General features: G+C 41.8%; 3 protein-coding genes and 3 non-coding genes across 9 annotated transcripts; 2 read left to right on the forward strand and 4 right to left on the reverse strand.

The window, feature by feature from the left end:
* Nucleotides 1-1,187: 1,187 nt before the first annotated feature.
* On the reverse strand, nt 1,188-1,260 carry trnad-guc (transfer RNA aspartic acid (anticodon GUC)). Its single transcript has one exon. It is a non-coding gene; the product is annotated as a tRNA-Asp (tRNA).
* Nucleotides 1,261-1,385: 125 nt separating this feature from the next.
* Nucleotides 1,386-1,458, reverse strand: trnad-guc (transfer RNA aspartic acid (anticodon GUC)). Its single transcript has one exon. It is a non-coding gene; the product is annotated as a tRNA-Asp (tRNA).
* A 136-nt stretch (nt 1,459-1,594) lies between these two features.
* On the reverse strand, nt 1,595-1,667 carry trnad-guc (transfer RNA aspartic acid (anticodon GUC)). Its single transcript has one exon. It is a non-coding gene; the product is annotated as a tRNA-Asp (tRNA).
* A 230-nt stretch (nt 1,668-1,897) lies between these two features.
* spata18 (spermatogenesis associated 18) lies at nt 1,898-8,633 on the reverse strand. Of its 3 annotated transcripts, none has more exons than XM_088426046.1 (12): nt 8,458-8,633; nt 7,788-7,893; nt 7,328-7,443; nt 7,170-7,255; nt 6,552-6,626; nt 5,738-5,854; nt 5,433-5,646; nt 4,182-4,340; nt 3,935-4,110; nt 2,993-3,116; nt 2,864-2,923; nt 1,898-2,315 (listed from the first exon to the last, which is right to left on the reverse strand). In XM_088426046.1, exons 1-12 carry the CDS (start codon nt 8,542-8,544, stop codon nt 2,262-2,264), a joined length of 1,374 nt encoding a protein of 457 aa, XP_088282172.1. In that variant the 5' UTR covers nt 8,545-8,633; the 3' UTR covers nt 1,898-2,261. The 3 variants fall into 3 exon arrangements, with proteins under 3 accessions (XP_088282172.1, XP_088282174.1, XP_088282175.1); XM_088426048.1 differs by lacking the exon at nt 8,458-8,633 and adding an exon at nt 7,967-8,179; XM_088426049.1 differs by lacking the exon at nt 6,552-6,626.
* Nucleotides 8,634-9,605: 972 nt separating this feature from the next.
* On the forward strand, nt 9,606-16,188 carry sgcb (sarcoglycan, beta (dystrophin-associated glycoprotein)). 2 transcript variants are annotated; one of them, XM_088424769.1, is made up of 6 exons: nt 9,606-9,728; nt 11,508-11,717; nt 12,681-12,866; nt 13,675-13,866; nt 14,077-14,208; nt 14,733-16,188. In XM_088424769.1, the coding sequence occupies exons 1-6, from the start codon at nt 9,714-9,716 to the stop codon at nt 14,943-14,945; spliced, it is 948 nt and encodes a 315-aa protein (XP_088280895.1). In that variant the 5' UTR covers nt 9,606-9,713; the 3' UTR covers nt 14,946-16,188. The 2 variants fall into 2 exon arrangements, with proteins under 2 accessions (XP_088280895.1, XP_088280896.1); XM_088424770.1 differs by lacking the exon at nt 9,606-9,728 and adding an exon at nt 11,123-11,195.
* A 247-nt stretch (nt 16,189-16,435) lies between these two features.
* lrrc66 (leucine rich repeat containing 66) lies at nt 16,436-25,027 on the forward strand. Its single transcript, XM_088425818.1, has 7 exons — nt 16,436-16,826; nt 18,108-18,277; nt 18,430-18,763; nt 18,830-19,842; nt 21,379-23,809; nt 23,993-24,424; nt 24,954-25,027. The coding sequence occupies exons 1-7, from the start codon at nt 16,436-16,438 to the stop codon at nt 25,025-25,027; spliced, it is 4,845 nt and encodes a 1,614-aa protein (XP_088281944.1).
* Nucleotides 25,028-25,081: the final 54 nt, after the last annotated feature.

Genomic DNA, 25,081 nt, shown 5'->3' on the forward strand with positions numbered 1-25,081 from the left:
ACCGGAACCTGTATCGTCTCATGTAAAGATTACATTTTGCAAGAGCAAATTCAGGTTTTTGTGCTCAGCACGCCAGGTACTTGATGATATGCATTATTTTTTTAATTGGAAGATACCAAAATAAAAACATATCGGTCGATGCGAGACCCTGTATCGATCGATGACATCATGAGATCATGACAATGAAAGACTCTGCTGTATATTGGAGCTTTCGATCCTGTTTCAGGTTATGGAAATTTCAGGTTTTTGTGTTTTCTTCCATGGCTTTTTTAAAGACCATGTATAGTAAGGTTTTTCTTACGCCACTATAAGACATTTTTACAACATGAAATACCATTAAACAATAAAGTAAGATGTTTTTTATTCAAAACTGTAAGGCTAGAGTAAGGCTTTTAAGACATTTTAAAAAACTGACCGCTATGCACTTTTTCCTTTTTTTTTCTTTAACAAAAAACATGCCAAGTCATTTTTCTTCAAGAAAAAATGTGAGGTGTTTTGTTCAAACAAACAGGTGAGATGTTTCCATCTGCTGAAAAAAAATGACTCCGACGTTTTGTAATAGGAAGAAAAAAAACATGTATAATAAGCCACTTATTTTTCTTTGTAAAAAAAAAACACAAAAAAACTCGCAGATCAAGACATTTTTACAGTGAAAACATCCATTGAGATGTTTTGAACTGAAAATCAAAGCATGAAACCCTCATTTAAATGCGAAAGTTACATTTCAAACTGAGCTTTGGAACCTGTGCCTCATTTGGCTTTCCAGATAAGGCTTGAGCTTGGCAAGCGGGTGTGAGCTTTCAACCGAGTGTTGCGGCAGGGTTGCGGAGCTCGCCACGTGCGCGCGCCCTGTCCAAGCTTTCTGCGGTTTCTCGGTAGGCCCGCGTCACAGGAGACAAAACCATGGGAGGTCACCATCATTTAGGACTTTCCGCGAGGAGAAAATGGACTTTCTCAGAAACACAGAACACGCGTGGGGATTTTCTATCACGGTGGAGACATTCAATTGACATTAAGCACTTCTTAGCCCATAACCAGTATCTCCAGAACGAGGAATCCGACGAGGACTACGTGAGGCCTAATACCAATTTGAACTTCTTTTCTCCGCCCATTTTTGACAAACACAAACAGCGTCACTGTTAAATCACAGTACGTCTTGTTTTTATAGGAAAAAAAAAACTACCGTACTCCCCGTCGGGGAATCGAACCCCGGTCTTCCGCGTGACAGGCGGAGATACTAGTCCACTATACTAACGAGGAATGCGCTGGAAGATTATGTGAGGCCTAATGCCAATTTGAAGTTCTTTTCCCCACCCGTTTTTGACAAACACAAAGAGCGTCGCTGTTAAATCACGTCTAGTTTATACAGGAAAAAAGCTACTATACTCCCCGTCGGGGAATCGAACCCCGGTCTTCCGCGTGACAGGCGGAGATACTAGTCCACTATACTAACGAGGAACATGCTGAAAAAATGTGTGAGGATGGATACCAATTTGAAGTTCTTTTGTCCACCCATTTAAGATAAACACAAAGAGCCTCACGGCTAAATCATAGTTCACGTCGAGGTTTTACGGCAAAAAAATTGGTAAACAAACTCCCCGTCGGGGAATCGAACCCCGGCCTTCCGCGTGACAGGCGGAGATACTAGTCCACTATACTAACGAGGACTACTTCTGATAGATGATACCAACGTGGTGTTCTTTTTCCCCACACATCAGAACAAAGGCAAAAGTTAGGGAACAACGATGTGACATAAGTGCATTTTTATTGCTACAAAAATAAGAAGCGTTCCACAAAACTGTCCATTCAAGCTCCTCTACCTAGCTTGATAGCAAGCCGATCGCGTTACATCTAGTTCGTCAAAAGACGCTTGAATAAATGGCGTACCGTGGTCGAGCCGTACGGAGGGTTTAAAACGCTTTGCATCAAAGCAACCACAGGAATTGAAACGAAAGAAAACAAATATACTGCATATCACTCACTGTGATATTGAGGGAGTTGGAATTATTTATGGAAAGCCGTACGGGCATTTATTAGATATCATTTCTATCTGGAATAAAGATGTAGCATCCAAATCAGTATTTGGACTTTAAGGTGGATATCAAACAGAAAAAAATGATTAGTATTGCCTATTAGCACCAAGTAGCATTTGCTCGCAAGGCTAGTTTGCCGCGCGACGGATGCAAACTCCAGCATCGTCTTAAAAAAAAAAGTAAACAAACCAGTCCAATCCGGTTCGGTGGCAATCTAGTCTCCGGAGTTCACAGGAAGCTGGCCGAGAGCGTGTCCGGAGATCTGCTTCTGTCGTTAAACGTCTGGAAGCAGCAAAACAAAAATGGGATCAATAGATTCAAAGTATTGCACTCATCATGTCATAATAATAAAACCATCAATACTATTTTGTTTAAATCACAATATAACAGCGTGCAATTGGGTCACGTAAATCATCCGGAACATAAAAAAACATTTTTGAAAATACGTCATACTCCCAAAAGATTACAATTGTTAATTTTTAGGGATATTTTGCAAAATGTTTTTCACTCGGATCAACCGATGAGCATCACGTGATGTTTGATCGATTGGAGAAAGTTCCGCAAGGCAGCGCGACAAATTTCAGCGGCCTTGGGCAGATTAGATTGCCGTAGCGACACTTACGAACTGGCGTCTGATTGGACGAAAAAACACCACCGCCAAAAAAAATGCACAAACTGACCGTAGTGTATCTTAATTTCCGTTAGCCTATCTATGGCGTTTCTCGTTATTGCGTTAACATGAATCTAGCGGGCTTTCATTAACATTTGTGTGGTAATATTTTCAAATTCGTCCAAAATGGAACCGATTCCCAATTGAGGCGGACACTTACGCGACTGCGGGTCGGACTGAGGGATCGGGAACGCGTGGCGCTGATGGGACCTCTGCTCCACTGCCAGAGTAAACAAAGTACACATCAGAAGGTGGGCGTCTTCACCCGGAGCCACCTTCCTTTCAGTACCGCGGCTCCTTTTTTGGTGACGACTTCGCCCTTGGCGCGCACGGTACCGCCCTGCATCAGAGCGGGCCACACGTGGTACGAGACCAGCTGCGCCGACGGGTCGGAGGTGGGGCCGCGACGGTACCTGGCGGGGAAGAAAAGCTTCATTCCGAGGGCCCGGTACCAATTCCAGGTATCGCATCGGGTGGACAGCTTCATTTTCTTGGTATCGGGTACTAATTGAGGCCGTCCATACCACTCAGCCATACTTAAAGGGATGCCAAACCTTCAATCTACACAATCTAGAGAAATTTTAAGCCTCATAATGTTTTTTAATGCGTTTTGATGGATTTGTATCGCTCAATGGCCCAAATTGGGTCAAATTGACATAAGATATAGCACACAATATAGTGTGTTGGCCTTGAAAGGTGTGAAAATGTCCTTTTCCAATCACACTCGAAAGAGTTAACACCCCTAAATTCATATCCCTCAAAGACCGATTGAGTCCTCCTCGGCAACAGATGGCGCTATACAATGCGGTCTGCATTCAAATTCACAATGTTTTGTCATTGTGTCAAATGAAATTGAATTTAGTAACTGGCATCAGTTGTGAAAAAAAGGCATCGATGCGGGTATCCTGATACAACTTGTTCACCTTTAAGACGATATCGATTTTGCAACAGAGAATACTGTCTGATATCGATCCAATTTAGTACCAGCGGGAATTCATTTTTTTGTTCAAATGTGAGAAGCGAAAATATGCTCCATTTACTTCAAACGTTTCGTTTTTTTCTGGCTGATATCAGAACGATATCAATCTCGGGTCGGGCGCCGCAAGCTATCAAACATCTCTACTGAAAATGCTAAAATGCTAAGGAAGCTAACTTCCTTAGTGTGATCTAATCCTGTCGATATGCCGTATATGAAAGCGGTACGGTAATATTTGCTGTTTTGGTGCCATACTTGCTGCTGATGTAAAGTTCCCCATCCCGGGCAAAGGCCAAGTCGACGGGCGGGTCCAACGTCTGCATGGTGAAAGCCAGCTTGCAGGTCTCCCTAATTAGGGGCCTGGCCACGGAAAAGTTGATTTTGGGGATGGAGGCTATGCGAGGGGTGAGGTTCATGGCGCTGAGTACTTCCTGTTGGCGGGTCAACAGAAATAAAAGTCAAGGTGAGGCGCGCAAGCCTCCCGTGGCGGACATCGCCTTACGTCAACGCTGTTCTGCACGTCGTAGAGGTCCTGGTTCCGGACGATGTAGTCCACCACGGTGTCTTCCAAGCTTTCGGGCCCTAAATGACACGAGGCGAGCGTCTTGCGAGCGCGAAGCCTGAAGAGACGGTAAGCCAGTTTGGCTGCTTTGAAGGACTCCTGAAGTGAGACACGTAACAAACAAATATTTACACATTTCTGTTTGGGTGACAGTGAAGGGTTTGATTTGAAATGGAATACCTGTCAAAATATTGGAAACACCGTCTAATTTATTTTTTCATAGACAAATATTGAGGGAGATGTGCTCCCTTTTGACCATTTTGGGTCATTTTCTTACATATCATTCTCGCAGTATTTTAGGCAAGTGATGGCGCACTCCTAGTAATGTGATTGTGCCATGTTCGAGGCTGACACGTTGTCACCATTTGGGTGAAATTTCAGCTCCCCAATGTCTTCTATCAATGCCTTCCCTTAGATGCGAAATACCTTTGATATAAAAAATCAAAGGATTGGACGAAATACCACACAGGATTAAAAGTTGATTCATGTGGTTCTAAATTTGTTGCAAAACAACGACACTCTCTGGTCTTACGCGTAATTGCAACCTTGACGGAACGCTCGTGCCGTGAAAGCTATTTTTTTAAATTATTTGTCAAGTATATATTTGCTTCTCTTAGCTTTCGAGTAGCAAAGGCTCAGCTTTCAAACCGAGTTGTGTTCTGAGCCTTCCCCGTTTGTCAAATACGTCGATAAAGTTTACCCTCGTATGCTACATTCAAGGAAAGTTGGAGGTTCGAGCGGCAACTAGAAAACGTGCCAAAAATGCTCCATTTAGGCGGGAGAGATTAGAGTCGTGGTCAAAAAGGGACCCCGACTTCACAATTAAAAAAATAAACACTACTATCCATTTTGTTGTTTACATTAGCCTTGAACACTTTGAGGTCAGAACTGGCATTTTGAGCGGGACACTTAAATTTCCCGCTTTCCTCAAATGCAGCACATTATTCTTGCAGCGTTTTAGTCAAGGAATGGCTAACTCCTGGAAGTATGACAACTAGATTATCAAGTGGTAGTGTCATATTGAACTGTAACATGTTCTCACTATCTGGGTGAAATTTCAGCTCCCTACCGTCTTTTTTAATGCTTTCCCTGATGTGAACTAGATTTGATGTACTGTATAGACCAATGGAATGGTCTTAATAAGGCAGATCAAACGAGACCCAAGAGTTAATGGCACTCATTGTGACGTACCACCACGGCAATGAAGATGATTCTCTGGACCATCTCCAAGTCGCTCAAGTATCCCTGAAGCTGGAGCTGCACCTCCCGCCGCTCAACGTTGTACAGGTCATTAAAACGCGACACCACGCGCACCAGGCGGGAGGAGCTTGTGAGCTGCGACCACGGGGTGGTCTCGGACCTCAGGGGGCAGGAGCTCCGCCCGAAGCTCGAGCTTCCGGCTAGCCTGCCGTGCGCAACGGAAGAAAAGAGAAGCTGTTGGATGCGGACGATTTGGATGTTTTCTTGACTTGAAGCGCGTCGGAGTGTTTTCATACCTCTGCGAGCTCAGATACGAAACTTCATCCCTCAATTTCGACATCTGACGCTCGTAATCGTGATAGGAGTCCAACTTTTTCTTGTAAAGATCATTTTGGAATTGCGCTGCTCTCAGACTATGAGAAAAAGCCACCATTTTGGTTAAATACAGTGCGGGGGAGGAAAAGATCATTTTCCTGGTGGGATTTCATTTGTGTGTTGCTATACTTGCGAGAACTGCTGTGAGTTTTTACATAGAGGGGACATTTTGAGGTCGGATACCCTCACAAGTACAGTATACCCATACAAACGTGTGTGTGTGTGTGTGTGTGTGCCCTTGGGGGCCGATTCCTGGTTTTATAACCTCCTTTCATTTTTTTCGTGACTGTTTTGGTGTACCCCACAATTTCGGACTTCTTTTTAAGGGTCAAGACGCGAATGAACGAATCATTTTTATTATTTTGCTGAACAAAGACGCAGTTCGAAATTTGCAAGCAAAAGCGAGAAAAAATGCACCGAGACGAGACAAGCTTTCTTCATAATGAAACACTGCCCCCTAACGGCGAGCAAACCATCCTTCAGTCAGTACTGTAGCTACAGTACAATATTGCAGTACAGTGAAGTATTTGTTCGAACGAGATAAGAAGTCTAAAACGTATTTAGTCTTACTCCTTGTATTCCACTCATATGTCGTTAATACATATACGATTTCATATCACCAAATCAAAACAAGTCACGCTCCTCTTATTAGATGTCAGCAATGCATTAAGTCCACATATGTCCTCACAAGTAAAGCCAAACAAAAATGCATGCATGCGTGCGTGTTTCATTTACTCCTCTTTCAGTTGCAGTATTTCATTTTCAGTTTTGCTCTGTGCCTTGTGCAGATTCCTGTGAGTATCATCCAGCCTGAAAAAACAAATACATTCTTGATATTTGCTGTATTTGAGACCTTCTTTTATTTTCTCGAGTGCGTGTCCACTTTGGGGCGGCGGGCGAGAATGAAGGTTATTTTAAATACTGTCCAGGATCATATTAACCGTAAAGCGTTAATATTACAATAAATCATAGCAAATTTCAAGTTTTTAACTTTTTTAACTTAAGTTTGTAAAGTTAAAAAACACACGCGAGCTAAAAGTAAGTGAGAGTGACTGATTTCAAAAAACGTAAAAAACGTGTCTTTGGCATTGAATGAGTTCATCGGAATGCCCTCATACTAATGGGGGTGTATTGACATAATATTATAATCCTATTTTATTTGATCTTAAATGTTATTTTGCCACACCTTTGAGTCAGATTTTTTTTTTTTTACATTTTTACAATCCTACTTTTATTTATTTTATTTAAAAGACGCTATTTTCCTCCGGTTATCTGTTCGATTCAATCTGGTCAATTTAGTTTTATTATTTATTTATTTTTTCATCAATTTTGCAAGCTATTTTGGAGTCCTACCGAGTGGAGCAGAGGTGCGGCTCCATCCACGGCAAGTCGCTCAAGTTGCTGTTGGCAAGCTCCGCGCGTTGCTTCTCTGCCAAATCCTGATGAGGACACAAAATTGAGTCCATTCAGCCCTACAGCCACGATGACTTCGTTTTAAAAGCTGAGGTCACCTGTAAGAGACTGAAAGTGGTGTCTTTTTGGACGGAGGGGCGAAATGGGGAAAAACTACCCCCCAGCCGCGGAAGCAGGCGCGTTTTTAACATAGATGCTCCGTCTGTGTGTTGGCCTGAGTCACAGGGAGAGAAAGCATGTCACACAGCTAATAGAAACATGCATAGCACATGGATATAAAAAGTCTACACACCCCGAAATCAAAAACATTTTGCACCCTTAATATTATATAAGCTGTACAGCTCAATTCCAAAAATATTTGAGAGGTGCATACGTGTTTACACCTTCCTTCATAAAAAAAAAAAAAAATAGCTGTTCGAATATGCTTCTTTTTTCATTTGTTACACTTGTTAAAGGTCACAATAATAGTGGAAAAGTATGTATATGCTTTGTCATGCATTTGGGCAGGGGGTGTAGACTTTTGATATCCAAAACAGGTGATGTTGGCTCAATGCTTACCCTCAGCAGCTATAGAGTTAAGAACAGCAAAAAGCTGTCCTTGGATTTTGGCAGTAAATTCTATCACCTCACAGCACCGAGTCAGATTCTCGTCACAGGAATTCACCTTCAAGATCATAAATATCAACTTTATGTCAAAAAGTGGTAAAAATTGAAACTAACTGAACAGTAAAACTCACTTTATTGTCCTGATACATTACATTCATCCAAACGAAACAACAAAGCCAAAATGATGTACCAACAAAAGTGTTAACTTTAACACAACCAATCGATTTTAGTTTTAGCCCAGCGATGTAAGAGTCATCTTTTTTTTTTTAAAAAAAAGAAAAAAGTACAGTATTAAAACACATAATCTCGCTTCCGGAATCACGTAAACAAAACAGGAAGTAACCGCTGGTGTACTATCTTTAAAATCGAGTCGCAATTCTTTGGGTAGCGGTACTGTAGCCGTGGAGATTCGTTTCCATAGCAACCAAACTCAAAATGTAAATCTGTCAAGTGCTAAATAGTCGCGTTTGGGAATTAAAAAATAATGACTGTGACGGCGAACTATAACGACAAGCTAATATATGAAGTGATGACGTGAGGCTGTCGTCATTACGTGTGTGCATCATGACGTGTACAGTCTTATGTCAGGCTAGTATGAACTTGAAATTCGAAAAGATCTTACATGATACTCTCTTTGCCATCTCTCCAACTTGTCCTGTAGAACGTGGAAGCAGAAATTGGATATCAGAGCGTTTAAAGCATCCGCCATGTGTGGACTCCTCGGAGGTATAAGAATAACAAAACAAAACCCGTCAGGTTTTGCGACTGAAAATTAGGAAGAAAAAAAAAGTTGTCCCCGCCTACAGGTGAGTCGACGTGACGTCATCATTAGTCGCCTTTGTTTCACAGCAGCCGGACTCTCACGGAGTCTGTGTAGCAAGTGATGTGCTTTTAATCCAGTTTCAAACCACATTAAGAATTACCGACTAAAATGGGGAGAAAGAACCCCACTATAATGGTAATTGCCCTGCCTTCTCCTGCAAGTGGACACGAAATGTAATGCCATGCCGTCAAATGAATGTTTGTCACCGGTTTTCCTAACAGCGGGAATTTAATAATAATAATAATAATAATAATAATAATAATAATAATAATAATAATAATAATAATAATAATAATAATAATAATAATAACAGCACTTGCAAGTCAATCGAAATACGCTAGGAAGCAGTGTTGTTTAATTTACCCAAAAGGGCTTTGCGAACTGTGACTTATTTCCATTCAAAATGATTTATTTTTTTTATTGCACGATACTAAATTCTAATCCACTGAGGGGCAGTCAAGTCTACATAATTTCAATGTTTTATTTTAATTAGTCACCAGGGTATTGTGTTAATGTAATGGGGAAATATAAGCAATTTAAAATATTTGTTAAAGATTAAGAATCCACAATTGTAATAATTCTATTGACTGTGTGCATATGGATCGTGTAGTACTTTTTTTTTTTTTAATATAAATGAACATTCATTCAAAAACTTGAAGTCATCAAATTGCGTATGGTATATAGCTGAATAAAATATACAAAATATATAAAACAAGTATAAAACCACAACAACGTTTTGTGTCTTGTCCGTTTATGGAAAATATGAACGCCAAAAATGTGGTTTGCTATTTTGGGGCTAATTCAGCCATTGGCTAAAGTTGCGATGGGCCGTACCATCTTACAGGGAGTAAATTTCACGTTTTTTTTATTCACAACTAATCGACACGAGAAATATTAGAACGTTCTTGGAATTTACATTAAAACGATGGCAAAATTAAATGACATTAGTGCCTCACAAAATCAACACGATAAGTTTGGACAAGAAGCATAGGAAGGCGGACGAAAGTGGTACGTTCCTTCGCCTCACTCCAGTAAACGAGAGAGGGAGGATCAACATGGCGTCCGAGCAGGTCCGTTTTTATTTACTATTTATTCTTATTTCTCTTTTTCTGGCTCAATTTGGAGTGTAATTGGGAAGCGTTTACGATCGTGTGTGCTCGGTTTGCCTTTTTAATTGCTTTCCAATCCTGACATTGCAGCGAAATAAATACTCGCCTTTCGCATCTGAATTGGTTAATAAATACTGCATTGCAAGGAAAAAAGAGGAAATTGACATTTGTCAGGCGTGGTGACGATAAATGCACCGATACATGACGTTTTATTAGACCTGTTTTGGTGCTAAATTGGGAACGATGTATTTTTAGTGATGGTCACACATACAAGACAGGCTGTCTCGCAGGAGACGCATTCCGGCACATGTCCGTAACGGCAATTTAAATAGCACTGTTACATTGACAATGATAACAATTTAGCATTGTTCAAAAGAGCCATTGTCGATTTTTGCAGAGTAGAAGTTCACATGTGTGCAAATAAGGAATGCAAGGTTGTAGGCGACATCAGTGGTGGTCCTAGATTTTTTTTTTCCAAGTGCCTTCAGCAAAGCAGAAATGCCACCCAATGTGCCCGCACAGGTTGCACATAGAAATCCCAAGCTTCGTATTTGTCTTTAAGCAAACATGCATCAAATAAGACCGTTCAGTCATGTCTTTTTTAATCCAATTTATTGTCCTCACGAGTGAGACGTGGCGCAGTGGTTCTGATAGATTTAACAGGGTTCTTTCTTTTATCGCGGGGATTTTACTTCCAAAAGTTACTAATTCCACTGTTTTTTCCTTTCTTTTAATTTGTTTCTTTTGTTTAAAAAATACAGTAAATTTCTGACTATAAGGCTCACAGCGTAGTAAGACGAATAAATCAAAATTTAACACAACATATTTTTGTCATGTATAGGCTACATATTTTAGCATCAGATGTAGATTCTAGCACCTTAAGGTTTGTTTTTTGCCTACTTTGTTATTGTGAGGAATAAGTCTGCTCAGGAAAGTGAACAGAAAAATAATTTTATTGTATAGCGTTACCATGCATATGACAATAAAACTTTTGAATCTTTTGTACAGTCAAAAGAAGTTTTTTTTTTCATTTATTTATTTTTTAAGTAGCTGATGACACCATTGTCATGCCTTTAACACTGACCGAACATACTTGCACGTTGAATAATAAGAGGAGCACCAACATATTTTCAATATAACACGACACACTCAGATGCACCAACACAACAGTAGCACGCCTGATTGTATTTACTAGTTGAGATTGCTCCCTGGTGGCTAGTAAAAAAGAATAACTGCAGATATGCCACACTGGACTATAAGACGCAGGGTGAGAAAAAAGAAGTGATTTGTAGTCCGAAATTTACACTACTTAATTTGATTATTTTCTGCTCTAGTCTGACTTGGACGAAGGAAAAACATCAAGCAAAATAGTGACGAAAACCTGCAATATATATGGTCATAAGAGAAAATACATGGAGCAGAAAGAAGGTTTGGATTTTTTAACAAAGAAAATTGCAATTTTTTCGACTGGTTTGACTTCAAATGAAGCAAAAGTGCCAGAAATAGAACAAGTTATGGTCATAAATAAAGAACGCAATGTAGCGAGGGAACACTCTTTTCACAAACCCAATTGAATGCTTTTTATCTCTGTGACAGGAACGATACATTTTCTTTTCAAATGAAAAGCAAATCAATTAGAACATGAGGCAGTTTCTTTTGGAATTGTCATCGACTTAATTTGAAATTTTATGCGAATGCGCAGACAAGTTGGAACTCATGCGTTGTTAACTTTCCCTCTAGGAGAGCGCCAACGGGCCGGTGAAAAAGTCCATGCGGGAGAAGGCCATTGAGAGGCGAAGCGCCAACAAGGAGCACAACAGCAACTTCAAGGCGGGCTACGTCCCCATCGAGGAGGAGCGTCTGCACAAGACGGGTCTCCGCGGGCGCAAGGGCAACATGGCCGTGTGCATCATCGTGCTCCTCTTCCTCCTCGCCTTGATTAACCTCATCGTGAGCACGCCGCCGATCGAAAACAAAATGCGGTGTCCCTCAACATGTTTTTTGGTCCTTTTTGACTCGTTCGGTGCCAAAGACATTTGTGGTTTTGTAAGTCTAAACAATCAATCAAGAAATTTATCCAAAATTGCAAATTTTCTGCGCAAATTTGCAGTGCGAAGCATTTTTCGGTTAAAAAAAAAAAGAAGAAGACTTAAAACATTCAATTGTTGTCTGATTTATTCAACTTTAGGACCTCTCATTAATTTGTATGAGTCCACAGACCTGTTCTCAAAAAAAATCATTCTAAATATTTGTCCAGAAAAATATTAAATATAAAACCCCCACTTTTGAGTTTACATTAGAGATCTGTTCACAAAATAAAGAATTCACTTAATTATCAGTAAATATTTGACCACAAATAATAATCAACATAAATCAAACATTAACTTTTACTTTTTACAGCGTTTATACAAGTTACAGCTTATTCTGAATCTGAAAAAAATAGTTTTAAGTGCCTGAAATTAAAAAAAAAAAGTCAATCTTTATTCAAACGCTTTTGACCATATTTTTGACTAACTGAACAGTTTGATACTGAAGAAAAATAAATGGAAGAATAATAAATGTTAATTGATCCGGAACATTAACATTAATAAATATTTTAAATATTTTTTTTCTGAATCACACTAATCATTTATTAGATTAAGAAAAAAAAACATGTTTGAAAGCAATTCAAAAATGGTATAACTCCTGCAAAGACTTTGACAATAAGAGCGCCACTGCACCACCTGGTGCCGTAGACATGTAATTACAGTACTCCGTAAAAAAGCAAAGCCCATTTCCCTATTTAAAAAAAAAAAAGTCTGGCATTTAATGTCTGGACTTAAACAAGGTAAAAAAAAAACACGTCTTTGGCATTGAATGAGTTAAAAAAGAAAAATAGCAGCGTTGTAAAACAATGTGCTATCGTTCCGTCAGATCACTTTGGTTATATGGACGGTGATCCGCATCGGTCCAAACGGGTGCGAGAGCATGGAGTTCCACCAATCGGGTCTGCTGCGCTTCAAGCAGAAGGCCGACATGGGCGTGGTTCACCCGCTGCACAAAAGCACCGTCGGGGGGCGGAAGGACCAAGACCTGCTCATTGTCGGCAACAACAACCCGGTGAGAGAATTCAAATGAAACCTGCGATTCGCGCGGGCTCCCTCTAGTGGCACGCCACGGAATCAACGCCTAAATGCGGTTCGGTAACATTAAACTGGAATTTTAAATACGACGACACATTTTCAGGTAGTCATTTAGAAATTTTGTTTTGGAAGATTTATTTTATTTTTGTAGGTGTTACTTTGTGTAAAAAGTAAAAAAATGTGTGTGTGTGTGTGTGTGTGTGTATATACTGTGTGAATGTGTATACACATATATGTATGTGTGTGTATATTATATATATATAATATATATACACACACACACACACACACACACCGACACACACACACCGCATTTTCCGCACTATAAGGCGCACCTAAAAGCCTTAAAAAAAAAAAAAGAAAAGCTGATGGTGCGCCTTATAATCAGGTGCGCCTTATATATGGAAAAGGTTTTAAAATATGTCATTAGTTGAGGGTGCGCCTTATAATCCGGTGCGCCTTATAGGGCGGAAAATACAGTATGTAAATGATTTTTTTAATCCAATAATCACTGTATAATTGACAAAATAATGAACAGATTACTTTAATGTTTACCACAATTAGAAGTTGCAGCCCTACACCAATCACAGGTCAACATGTAAATGTCACATGACCAATGTCAGAAATCAGGTGAGCCATGATTGATCATTACCTGGGCCTGAGCACATGTGATGTCATTTTCAAGCGACAGCACGTGGCAGAATGTGCAAATGGAAATAATTGTACAGGAAGACCATCCACAATATAGGAAGTTTTTACCAGTAAAAGTTTGTTTGTTTTTGTAGGTAGTGTTCCAGCAGGGCACCTCCAAGCTGAGCGTGGAAAAGGACAAGACGTCGGTGGTGAGCGACAAGGGGATATCGTTCACAGACCCTCGCACCCAGACCACTTTTTTTAGCACCGACTACGACAACCACGAGTTCCACCTGCCCAAAGGCGTCAAGGTGCTCAGTGTCAAGAAGGCCTCCACAGAAAGGGTGAGCTTTTTTTTTTTCTCTAATCAATAACTATTGAATTTGAAATTAATTGCCATCAAGTCAACTACTATGTATGTGTAGGAAGGAGGGGGGCAAAAAAAATGCTTTCATCCCTACTTCACGGATTGCAGTTACCATAGTCCAAAGAAGAAAAAAAAATACTGTACTTTTTATTTTGTGGTACACGCGGTACGTCTGGTTTCTCGGCAGATCACCAGCAACGCCGCGTCGGACCTGAACATCCGCGGGGACAGCAAGGCCATCGTTCGCGGCAACGAGGGCGTCAACATCATGGGTCGCACCGTCGAGTTCAGAATGGGCGGCGACATCGAGCTCAGAGCCGTAAGTTCCTGCAGTCGCGCCGCGCCAAAACACGACGGCGTCTCCCCGCGCTATAGATTCAAAAAAAAGACTTCATGTTAGATCTCGATTTTAGCATAAATTAGCCGCTAGCGAGCAGCACTCGAGTGCGCCGTATTGTCGTATTACCTTTGAATTACATTTCAAAGGCAGTTTGAGAAACGGCGGTGGCTCGCTTTCATCCTGACAGTTGCCGTTCCTACTGATCACTTTTGAACAAACCAGGATGACTCAAATGTGTTCTGCTGTCATCGTCACGTATCATTGATATATCTGTGGTAAAAGAGGCTAATCTTGAGGTTAGCATAAACTAGCCACTAGCTAACAGCTAGTCTGCACATTTTGTCTGCACGTTAAAAAGAACATTTCGAAAATTCATAGTCGGCATTATTTTACAGCATATTACAAATTTTGCAAAAACCTCATCCGGTCTCTTTCGTATGGACTTTGATTGTCGAGACGTCATTTTTCCACGTTAAAATGCGCTACGCGTTTTGGGCCGGCAGGAGAACAGCATCGTGCTGAACGGCTCGGTCATGTTCAACGCCACGCGCATCCCCAACTCGGCGGCGGGCGACGTCTACTTCGACGAGGGCGTGGAGCGCTACAAGCTGTGCATGTGCGCCGACGGGACGCTGTTTCGCGTGCAGGTCAAATATCCCAACATGGGCTGCCAGACCTCGGACAACCCGTGCCAAAACACACACCAAGGACTGTAACTCCCTATCACACACGCACGGAAAAAAAAAAAAAAAACTATTCATGGATCACGTCATCACAGACGTTTGGAAGATGCAGTGTTTGTTTGACCATTCAGTATTATTTTTATTATTATTTATATCCCAGAGGGTTGCACAGGGACTTATTTGGCAGCTGCGTGTGTTTGTGTGATGCGTTTACTGACCACTAAGTGATTAGCTGGATTTATGCACTGCAGTCAGGCTTAAATTTCTGAAAATGTCAATCATTGCATTGGTTTCATGAGAAGATGTTTGTATGGCGGACGTGATAGAAGTATGTGAGGTACACCTGCTATACATCAGCACAATCTAACTCATTCAATGCCGTGGACGGATCTTCACGTTTTTTAAGAGTCCAGACAGTCAATCCTTGATTCTTAGGTATCGATTTAATACTTAAGTATCCAGGAAATTAATGTCCTTAAAGTTATTACTTAAGTATCTGGGATTTAATGTCCGGAATCTTACAAAACGTGAAACTACGTCCCTGGCATTGAATGTGTTAGAGAGCCGCATCAAACTGTTAAAATGTTGATGCACGCCTTTCACAGGTACCATGTCGTTAATCGTATTCATTAATTAACCCTCCTGTTATTACTGAATGTCAAATTGACTCATTACAAAGTGTTAAAATCAATGAAAATGTATTTTGGTCGGAGCAAAACAGATTCATTTTTTATTAGTTGTTTATTTGACACCCTTGACTAATCCTTAGCTCAATTTGTGGTGCTAACTAGTACCACTGGAGGGCAGTGTTTCCACACTTACAACACAGCTATTATGTACATGCAATTCCAAGTAAAGAATGGAAATCAATCTCTCATATACCACCCATATTTATATAGACATAGCACATAATATTCTGTTGGCCTTGAAAGGTGAGTGAAATATACTGGCCCTCGATGTTTCCTTTTCAAATAACGCTTGGCACTGAATGAGTTAAACTGGTTGAATTGATTGCTTTGAGTCATGAATACATTCACTATTTAATATGAATGAAAATGAAGTTAACACGAATGTATATTTTTTATCAATAACTCAAATTATTTCGCTTTGAAAAGCGCTGTTCTAAAGAAACAAACATAACAGGAGGGTTAAACTTCCAAATTGATTTTGAATTTGTACAATCGAAACGAGGAATGGGAAATGTGCGTAATATTTGCTTGACTACATTGTTGTGTGTTTGAATAAAAATGGCGTGTCCGTGCGCCGCTGCCTCTTATCGTTTGTTTTGGTTAAAGGTCTGAGGGCGTGCGCGGGCGCTGTTTGAAAACGACGGCCTTTTATGATGGAATAGAATGTGCGGGCTCGGCCGCCAGGAACGCACTTATCTCGGCGTGAAAAGGGGAAGACATTAACCGCGCGTAAATGATTGAATGGCGTCTTAGGGCGTATTCGTACTGGAGCAAACTTTGATCGCGGAGTTCCAAGCGCTTCAGATGTGACGACGCTCGGAGTGGATGGCGAGGATGGCGAGGGCGGCGAGGACGGCTCGGGTTCTGATGGTTTTGCTGCCGCTGGTGGCCTCCGCCGGGCTCGGCGGCCACTCGCCGGCTTGTCCCGCATCCTGCCGGTGCCCCGTGTCGTCCGTGCTGAACTGCTCGTCGGCGGGCCTCGGGGCAATGCCGGGAATTTCGGACTCCGTGGAACATCTGGATGTTTCTCACAACCGCCTGGAAGGGATGAGGCTTCTGCGCCGGACGCTTCCCGAGCTCCGCAGCCTACGCTTGGCCAACAATAGCATGGCGCGCCTGTCGCTCTGCAACCGCGGGCGCGTCCGGGGTCGAGGGTGCGCCAGCTGGGCCCCGAACTTGCAGCTGTTATCTGCGGAGAGGAATCAGCTACGACGATTACCACGCGGTGAGTCACCTGCTCGTAAATGCTTCATTAGATACATGCGGACAAAGATAAGCGCCGTTTATAAAAGCACACAACTCCCTTAAGGCAAAATTAAAAGTCTCGGATTAGATGTATCGTGGCAAACGTTTAAGTAAGGGGTGTCACACCGGTTCTGACCCGCAGACGGGTTTAATACGGTCCTGCGAGATGATTTTTTAACGTAAAGTATAAAAATTCGCAAATGCTTTCAAAAAATGAAAAACAAACTGTTCATCTGGGGCTACACAATTATGGCCAAAATAATAATCATTATTTTGGTCAATATTGAAATACCGATTATTCATCACGTTCTGTCAAACGTTTCTATTTATTGCCCTTTTTTTAAACAAGCGGTATATAAACAAGGCTTCAAGGCTTGACACTTACAAATAATATTAAACTAAAATAAATAAAATAATAATTACGGCAAAAACACACAGGGCAACACAGCTAACTTACTTGCTGAGTGCAAGTTACTTTTAAGCAAATTTCATTCAATGAGCAGTCAAAATGTCATTTTTGGTCATTTCAAACCAAATGTATTCAATTTTTTAAATTGGGTCTCAACTGACAGCTGGCGTTGTATTTATTAGGAATCAGGTGAGAAACTCAACACCATTCACACTGGTAAAAAAAATATGAGTGAGAAAAGCAGAAGCTTATGTTTTTTATGTATGCAAACATTTGGGAAGCATTGCCCTCTGGTGGTCGGATGACAAAGTGCTTGATTTGACATGTCGGCTTTTTAAATGTTAATATTGCCGAGGATCAGTTAAATTAATCGTGACAGGCAAGATGTCGCGTTCTACCATTTGAGATGATCAATTAACAAAAATGATCAGAAAACATTTCCCGTGTTTATCATACATTTCCTCTTCACTCACTAGTACTTTTCTGCCCCCCCCCCCCCAAAAAAAAACCATACAAGCCTAAAAAATTTGACTTGATCTCTAAATGCGCAACATAATTCTCATGAGGCGGCCATCTTAACGGACGAAGCTTATTAACTGTTTTAAAAGTGTACAATCAAACAATAAATTGTGCACTACTCACCATTAACTTTTCTTGCGGAGGCACGATGCCTGTGAGGTGAGTCTTCACATTTTCTACCTAGCAATAAGTTGTTTCCACTTCAGTGGTGATCCATTGTACACTTCTAAAAAAAACAAAAAAAAACAAAGAAAAAGCAAAATACACTACCTCGGGGAGTTGGTCATTCTAACAGTGATTCTTCTTTTCATTGCGGTAAACCGTGTTTAAAAGGCTTGAGTGCTCTGGAGGTCTTGGAAATCCTGCAGCTATCCTTCAACAGCATTACCATGATCCAGCATGGAGAACTGGACGACCTGCATGGATTAAGGGAGCTCCACCTCCGACACAACCTCATCAGCAGCCTGCACCCGCAAACCTTCCGACACTTGCGCCAGCTCAAGGTTAATAATCCTTGGTTGCAATAATCACGATTTAATGAATAAAGATGTCTTATGTATTTGTCAGTCTCGGCGATACCAGACATCCGTTTAATCTGATAATCTTTAAAAATAATTTGCTGCTGTTTTGAAAACCAACATTTGTCTCATGGCAGATCCTCGACGTGAGCTTCAACATGTTGACCAAGCTCCACCCTTCGACCTATCTCTCTCTACGCGCCATCGGAGCGGACGTTCAGCTGCCCGGAAACAGCTGGCACTGTGACTGCGAAATGCGCAGCATAAGAAGATGGCTGGCTTTAGACAGGAGCAGAAGCTCGCAATCCTGGAATCTGGTTTGCGCTTCTCCACCCATTCTTGCCGGTGCGGACTTTCTATCCCTAGAGGATGATGATCTGAACTGTAATAGTGCTGAAATGGAAGCACAGTTCCACCGGGATGTGACGGTCCAAATGGGTTCCGAGGTTCTGTTGTCCTGTACTCCTGAGGGTACGTGTGAAACAAATCCTCTGCACCATCTAAATGGAATAAACTATTCATGTCTTATATTCCTAGGTGTACTATGGTGGACGCCTGCTGGTTTAGCCCATGCAAACCAACCTCAGTCTGGTCTCCTTATCAGTGCCGTCACAGAGAAAAACACTGGCATTTATTTATGTTTGTCCAAGGACTACCAGGTGATGTCCGTCATTCATCTCCGTATTGGAGGATTTAGCAGAAAGGTTCGAAGTGTACCTGATGGAATCGCAGGTGAAGTAAGGAGCCAAAATGTGACACAATCAGACTTTGTATTAGCTGTATGTCTGTCTGTGTTCATCACCTTTCTGGTGGCATTCATCCTGGGAGTTCTCCTAAGACCTTGCATTGAGATGCTCTGGAAGAGAATCACCCGGAAGAAAACATCCGACCCAGCGTCGGCAGCCGAGGAGAGACAATATGACAATGAGGCCTACTCCGAGAATGAGGACCCAGAGGAATTGCGGCCTCATAGGGAAAGGAGAGTCACTTTCAGCACGGTGGACTTCAGTGAAGAAAACCATGTTAAATATTACGACACTGAACATGAAACAAAAGCAAATGGTACTGCCGTTGAATGTGAAAGGGTTGTAGGAGATTCAGGAAGTGAAAAAAGTCAGGAGCAAAGCGATTCAGAGGATACAAGGGGTCTTTCGAGTCAAAACCTCAAGCGAAGTTTGTCTGATTCCTCTCTTGCTGATGGGGACCAAAAGGAAGTAGACACTGTTCAGCAGAACTCAACAGATTTACCTCAAATTTCCAATAGGAAAATGCCAGGATTTTCCTCTGGGCACACTGCAGATCGGAATACGCATCCGAACGGCAGCGATATGTTCACAGCAGAACCAGAGGAGGATGATGAACAGTTTGACTTCAGTGACTCGGTCCGCAGCACATCTCCCAAACCCAGTAGCCCCATGAGTTCTTATAAATACACAAGACAAATTGCACCAAGGCTACACAGGAAGGTTTCGTCCAGCTCCAGTTCATACATGAGCGACGACGAACTGACACAATACACCGTGAACCCAGATCCGCAGGAAGAGGAGGAGGTGAGTAGGAGCTATTCTAAAACCAACATAATGTCTGCAAAAGAATATGAACCTCCCCTAGATCAGGACACAGAACTTTGGTGGCCTAAAGTCAATCTAGAACACTCAATCCGCGTCCAGAGACGTATGGATATCAAAGTGCATGATAGTGATGGTCAAGCCAAAACAAGGCTGGTGGTCACAGCAGCAGTCACACCTTCAAATACGTTCTACAGCAGTGACAGTGAAGAAGAAGAAAAAAGACATTCGGTTAGAGTATCGCCAACATCGGACTCACAAGCACAGTGGCCGATACATGATTTTGAGCATACCACTTCAGAACAGAGACGTACAGATATCAAACGAACATCAGATTCAATATCTGGCACAGACTCTGAGGATGGATCAATACATCTCACAGAGACACCTGAAAAAGTGGTCAAGGCAAGGGTTCAAGGTCAAGATGTATGGCAGGAGATTGAAAGGCCTATAAATATTAAGCCAACGCTTACCGAGCCGTCCTCAAGCAGTGACAGTGAGGAAGAAACCAGGGCCAGCAAGGCACGGCCAAAATCTCAGTTATTGCCAAGGTATGACCCACAAACACAATGGCCCTCAATTGACCTTGAGGATTCTTTCAGAATTAAGAGGCGCCTAGATGTCAAACCATTGTCACCAACTTCAAGCTCAGCACCCATAAGTGACAGTGAAGACGAAACAATGCCGTACATGCAAAAACAGGAGAAAGAAACCATAAAAGTAACGAAGTACCCAATTAAAGCACCTCCAACAATAAATTATGACCCACAATCACGGTGGCCCTCGATAGATCTTGAAGATTCTTTCAGACTTAAGAGACGTCTAAATGTCAAAGCACCTTCTGCAACGTCAGAGTCACTGTCCAACAGTGATAGTGATCCCGGAACAACCAATTACATCACGAAACAGAAACAAGAAGCCATTAAAGTAACAACGGATCCCAATAAAGCATTTCCAAAATCAGATTATGACCCACAACTGCACTGGCCCTCCGTTGATCTTGATGATTCATTCAGAGTCAAGAGGCGTCTCAATGTCAAAGCACATTCGGAATCTACAAATTCATCATCCGACAGTGACGGTGAGCATGAAACAACTCATCACATCATAAAAAAAGAGAATGGAGGAACTGAAGGAACCACATACCCCAAAGAACCACCAACACCGAGATACGACCCACAAACACCCTGGTCTCCTATTAATCTTGAGGATTCTTTCAGAATTAAGAGGAGACTAAACGTGAAAGCACCGTCACCAACTTTGGATGGATCCACTTACAGCGACAGTGATGATCAAATGACAACTCAGGTCACAAAATTGGAGCAAGGGGCCATAAGAGCAGCTAAGTACCCCATTAAAGCACTTCCAACACAAAGTTATGACCAACAGTTACACTGGCCATCCATTGATCTTGACGATTCTTTAAAAATCAAGAGGCGTCTGATTGTCAAAGGACCTTCAGTTTCACCATCCAGTAGTGACAGTGAGCATGAAACAATTCATCACATCACAAATCAGGAGCAAGTTATCATTAAAGGTGATAGCCACCCCACCAAAGTGTCATCAAGACCAAGCTATGACGGACAAGCACCCTGGCCCTCCATAGATCTTGACGATTCTTTCAAAATCAAGAGGCGTCTGAATGTCAAAACACCTTCACCACCCTCAGACTCATCTTCCAACAGTGACAGTGAGCATGAAACAATTCATCACATCACAAAACAGGAGCAAGTTAATATTACAGGTGAAAGCTACCCCATTAAAGCATCATCAACACAAAGTTGGGAGCCACAAGCACCCTGGCCCTCCATAGATCTTGATGATTCTTTCAGAATCAAAAGGCGTCTGAATGTCAAAACACATTCACCACCTTCAGTTTCATCATCCAGCAGTGACAGTGAGCATAAAACAATTCATCACATCACAAAACAGGAGCAAGTTAACATTAAAGGTGATAGCTACTCCAAAGTATCACCAACACCAAGGTATGAGCCACAAGCACCATGGCCCTCCATAGATCTTGATGATTCTTTCAAAATCAAGAGGCGTCTGAACGTCAAAACACCTTCACCACCCTCAGACTCATCTTCCAACAGTGACAGTGAGCATGAAACAATTAATCACATTGCAAAACAAGAACAGGTTACAATTGGAAGTAATAGGTACCCCACCAAAGTGTCAACACCGAGCTATGACCCACAAGCACCCTGGCCCTCCATAGATCTTGACAATTCTTTCAAAATCAAGAGGCGTCTGAATATCAAAACGCCTTCACCACCTTCAGTTTCATCGCCCAGCAGTGACAGTGAGCATGAAACAATTCATCACATCACAAAACAGGAGCAAGTTAGCATTAAAGGTGATAACTACGCCGCTAAGACATTCTCAACACAAAACTGGGAGCCACAAGCACCCTGGCCCTCCATAAATCTTGACGATTCTTTCAAAATCAAGAGGCGTCTGAATGTCAAAACACCATCAGCACCCTCAGACTCATCTTCCAACAGTGACAGTAAGCATAAAAAAATTCATCACATCACAAAACAGGAGCAAGTTAACATTACAGGTGATAGCTACCCAATTAAACCATCATCAACACAAAGTTGGGAGCCACATGCACCCTGGCCCTCCATAGATCTTGATGATTCTTTTAAAATCAAGAGGCGCCTAAATGTGAGAACACAGTCACCTTCAGATTCACTATCCAGCAGTGACAGTGAGCATGAAACAATTCATCACATCACAAACCAAGAACAGGTTACCAATAAAAGTGCTCGGTACCCCACCAAAGTGTCATCAACACCAAGCTATGACATACAAGCACCCTGGCCCTCCATAAATCTTGACGATTCTTTCAAAATCAAGAGGCGTCTGAATGTCAAAACACTATCACCACCTTCAGTTTCACCGTCCAGCAGTGACAGTGAGCATGAAACAATTCATCACATCACAAAACAGGAGCAAGTTAATATTACAGGTGAAAGCTACCCCATTAAAGCATCATCAACACAAAGTTGGGAGCCACAAGCACCCTGGCCCTCCATAGATCTTGATGATTCTTTCAGAATCAAAAGGCGCCTGAATGTGAAAATACCTTCACCACCTTCAGTTTCATCATCCAGCAGTGACAGTGAGCATGAAACAATTCATCACATCACAAAACAGGAGCAAGTTAGCATTAAAGGTGATAACTACGCCGCTAAGACATTCTCAACACAAAACTGGGAGCCACAAGCACCCTGGCCCTCCATAAATCTTGACGATTCTTTCAAAATCAAGAGGCGTCTGAATGTCAAAACACCATCAGCACCCTCAGACTCATCTTCCAACAGTGACAGTAAGCATAAAAAAAGTCATCACATCACAAAACAGGAGCAAGTTTCCGTTAAAGGTGATAGCTACCCAATTAAACCATCATCAACACAAAGTTGGGAGCCACATGCACCCTGGCCCTCCATAGATCTTGATGATTCTTTTAAAATCAAGAGGCGCCTAAATGTGAGAACACAGTCACCTTCAGATTCACTATCCAGCAGTGACAGTGAGCATGAAACAATTCATCACATCACAAACCAAGAACAGGTTACCAATAAAAGTGCTCGGTACCCCACCAAAGTGTCATCAACACCAAGCTATGACATACAAGCACCCTGGCCCTCCATAAATCTTGACGATTCTTTCAAAATCAAGAGGCGTCTGAATGTCAAAACACTATCACCACCTTCAGTTTCACCGTCCAGCAGTGACAGTGAGCATGAAACAATTCATCACATCACAAAACAGGAGCAAGTTAATATTACAGGTGAAAGCTACCCCATTAAAGCATCATCAACACAAAGTTGGGAGCCACAAGCACCCTGGCCCTCCATAGATCTTGATGATTCTTTCAGAATCAAAAGGCGCCTGAATGTGAAAATACCTTCACCACCTTCAGTTTCATCATCCAGCAGTGACAGTGAGCATGAAACAATTCATCACATCACAAAACAGGAGCAAGTTAAAATTACAGGTGAAAGCTACCCCACTAAATCAACACAAAGTTGGGAGCCACAAGCACCCTGGCCCTCCATAGATCTTGATGATACTTTCAAAATCAAAAGGCGTCTAAATGTGAGAACACCTTCACCTTCAGATTCACTATCCAGCAGGGACAGTAAACACGAAACAATTCATCACGTTACAAACCAAGAGCACGTTACCACTAAAGGCACTAGGTACCCCACCAAAGTATCACCGACACCAAGTTATGAGCCACAAGCACCATGGCCCTCCATAGATCTTGACGATTCTTTTAGAATCAAGAGGCGTCTGAATGTCAAAAGAAAGGCACCAGCTTCAGCTTCATCAGCTGGAAATGAAAGTGAGCATAAAACAAGTCATTACATCACAAGAGAGGAGCAAAATGCCAATAAGGTAGCCAGATACACAAATGTGTCACCAACAGCAAGTTATGATTCAAAACCCATTTGGCCCTGTGTTGATCTTGAAAATACGTTTAGCATTAAGCGGCGTTTAGAAATAAAACCAATGTCACCAACATTCGATGCATTGTCCACCAGCGACAGTAAGCAAGACATATTCTGTCAACCTACGCAACAGGAGCAGGAAATCACAAAAGAAACAAGGTACCCCATTAAAGCAACTTCAACATCAAGATATGATCCACAACAATCTTGGCCCTCTGTTAATCTTGATCATATTTTCAGAATCAAGCGGCGTCTAAACATCAAAGTACTGTCACCATCTACTTATTCATTACCATCACATCACATCACAAAACAGGAGCAAGTGACCACAAATACAGGGCATGATTCTCAAGGGCTTTGGTCATCGTTTGACCTAATGAATGACCCTTTCAGGATCAAGAGGCGTTTGGAAATTAAAGTACCATCACCAGCATTGTCCTCCAGTAGCGATAGTGAGGAGGACGCAATTGCTGATGAACAAAAACAAGGATATTACGAGACACTAAAGGCAATGTCTCCAACTGAACATTCCAATCATCATGACCTAGAAACGGAACGCCCTATAGTTAATTTTCATAAAATCAAACATCTAAATATCAAAGTGACATCCCCACCTTCCTCTTCCAGTGAGGATGAAACAAGCCAGTACCCTCGATCGCTGCAGCATGGCCAGAATGCCGATAGTGAGAGCAATACAATAGACCTCAGTGGGACATCCATGGCTTTGAACACTACGAGCCAGGACCAAGAAAAAA

The sequence above is a fragment of the Hippichthys cyanospilos genome, chromosome 10 (assembly GCF_059441005.1).
Source record: "Hippichthys cyanospilos isolate Australia breed blue-spotted pipefish chromosome 10, RoL_Hcya_1.0, whole genome shotgun sequence".
Taxonomy (NCBI): domain Eukaryota; kingdom Metazoa; phylum Chordata; class Actinopteri; order Syngnathiformes; family Syngnathidae; genus Hippichthys; species Hippichthys cyanospilos.

Excerpts from the sequence above, each read along its gene's own strand:
- spata18 (XM_088426046.1), bottom strand. The coding sequence starts at position 8,544 with ATGGCGGATGCTTTAAACGCTCTGATATCCAATTTCTGCTTCCACGTT. Across the intron at positions 5,855-6,551 it reads ATACTGCAACTGAAAGAGGA|TCTGAGAGCAGCGCAATTCC; the intron begins GTAAATGAAACA and ends TTTTTCTCATAG. Across the intron at positions 2,924-2,992 it reads TCACCAAAAAAGGAGCCGCG|TGGAGCAGAGGTCCCATCAG; the intron begins GTACTGAAAGGA and ends TTACTCTGGCAG.
- sgcb (XM_088424770.1), top strand. The coding sequence starts at position 11,160 with ATGGTCATAAGAGAAAATACATGGAGCAGAAAGAAG. Across the intron at positions 11,196-11,507 it reads ATACATGGAGCAGAAAGAAG|GAGAGCGCCAACGGGCCGGT; the intron begins GTTTGGATTTTT and ends CTTTCCCTCTAG. Across the intron at positions 11,718-12,680 it reads TCGCCTTGATTAACCTCATC|ATCACTTTGGTTATATGGAC; the intron begins GTGAGCACGCCG and ends TCGTTCCGTCAG.
- lrrc66 (XM_088425818.1), top strand. The coding sequence starts at position 16,436 with ATGGCGAGGGCGGCGAGGACGGCTCGGGTTCTGATGGTTTTGCTGCCG. Across the intron at positions 19,843-21,378 it reads ATCCGCAGGAAGAGGAGGAG|GAGCAAGTTATCATTAAAGG; the intron begins GTGAGTAGGAGC and ends ATCACAAATCAG. Across the intron at positions 24,425-24,953 it reads TGCATTGTCCACCAGCGACA|TGAGGATGAAACAAGCCAGT; the intron begins GTAAGCAAGACA and ends TTCCTCTTCCAG.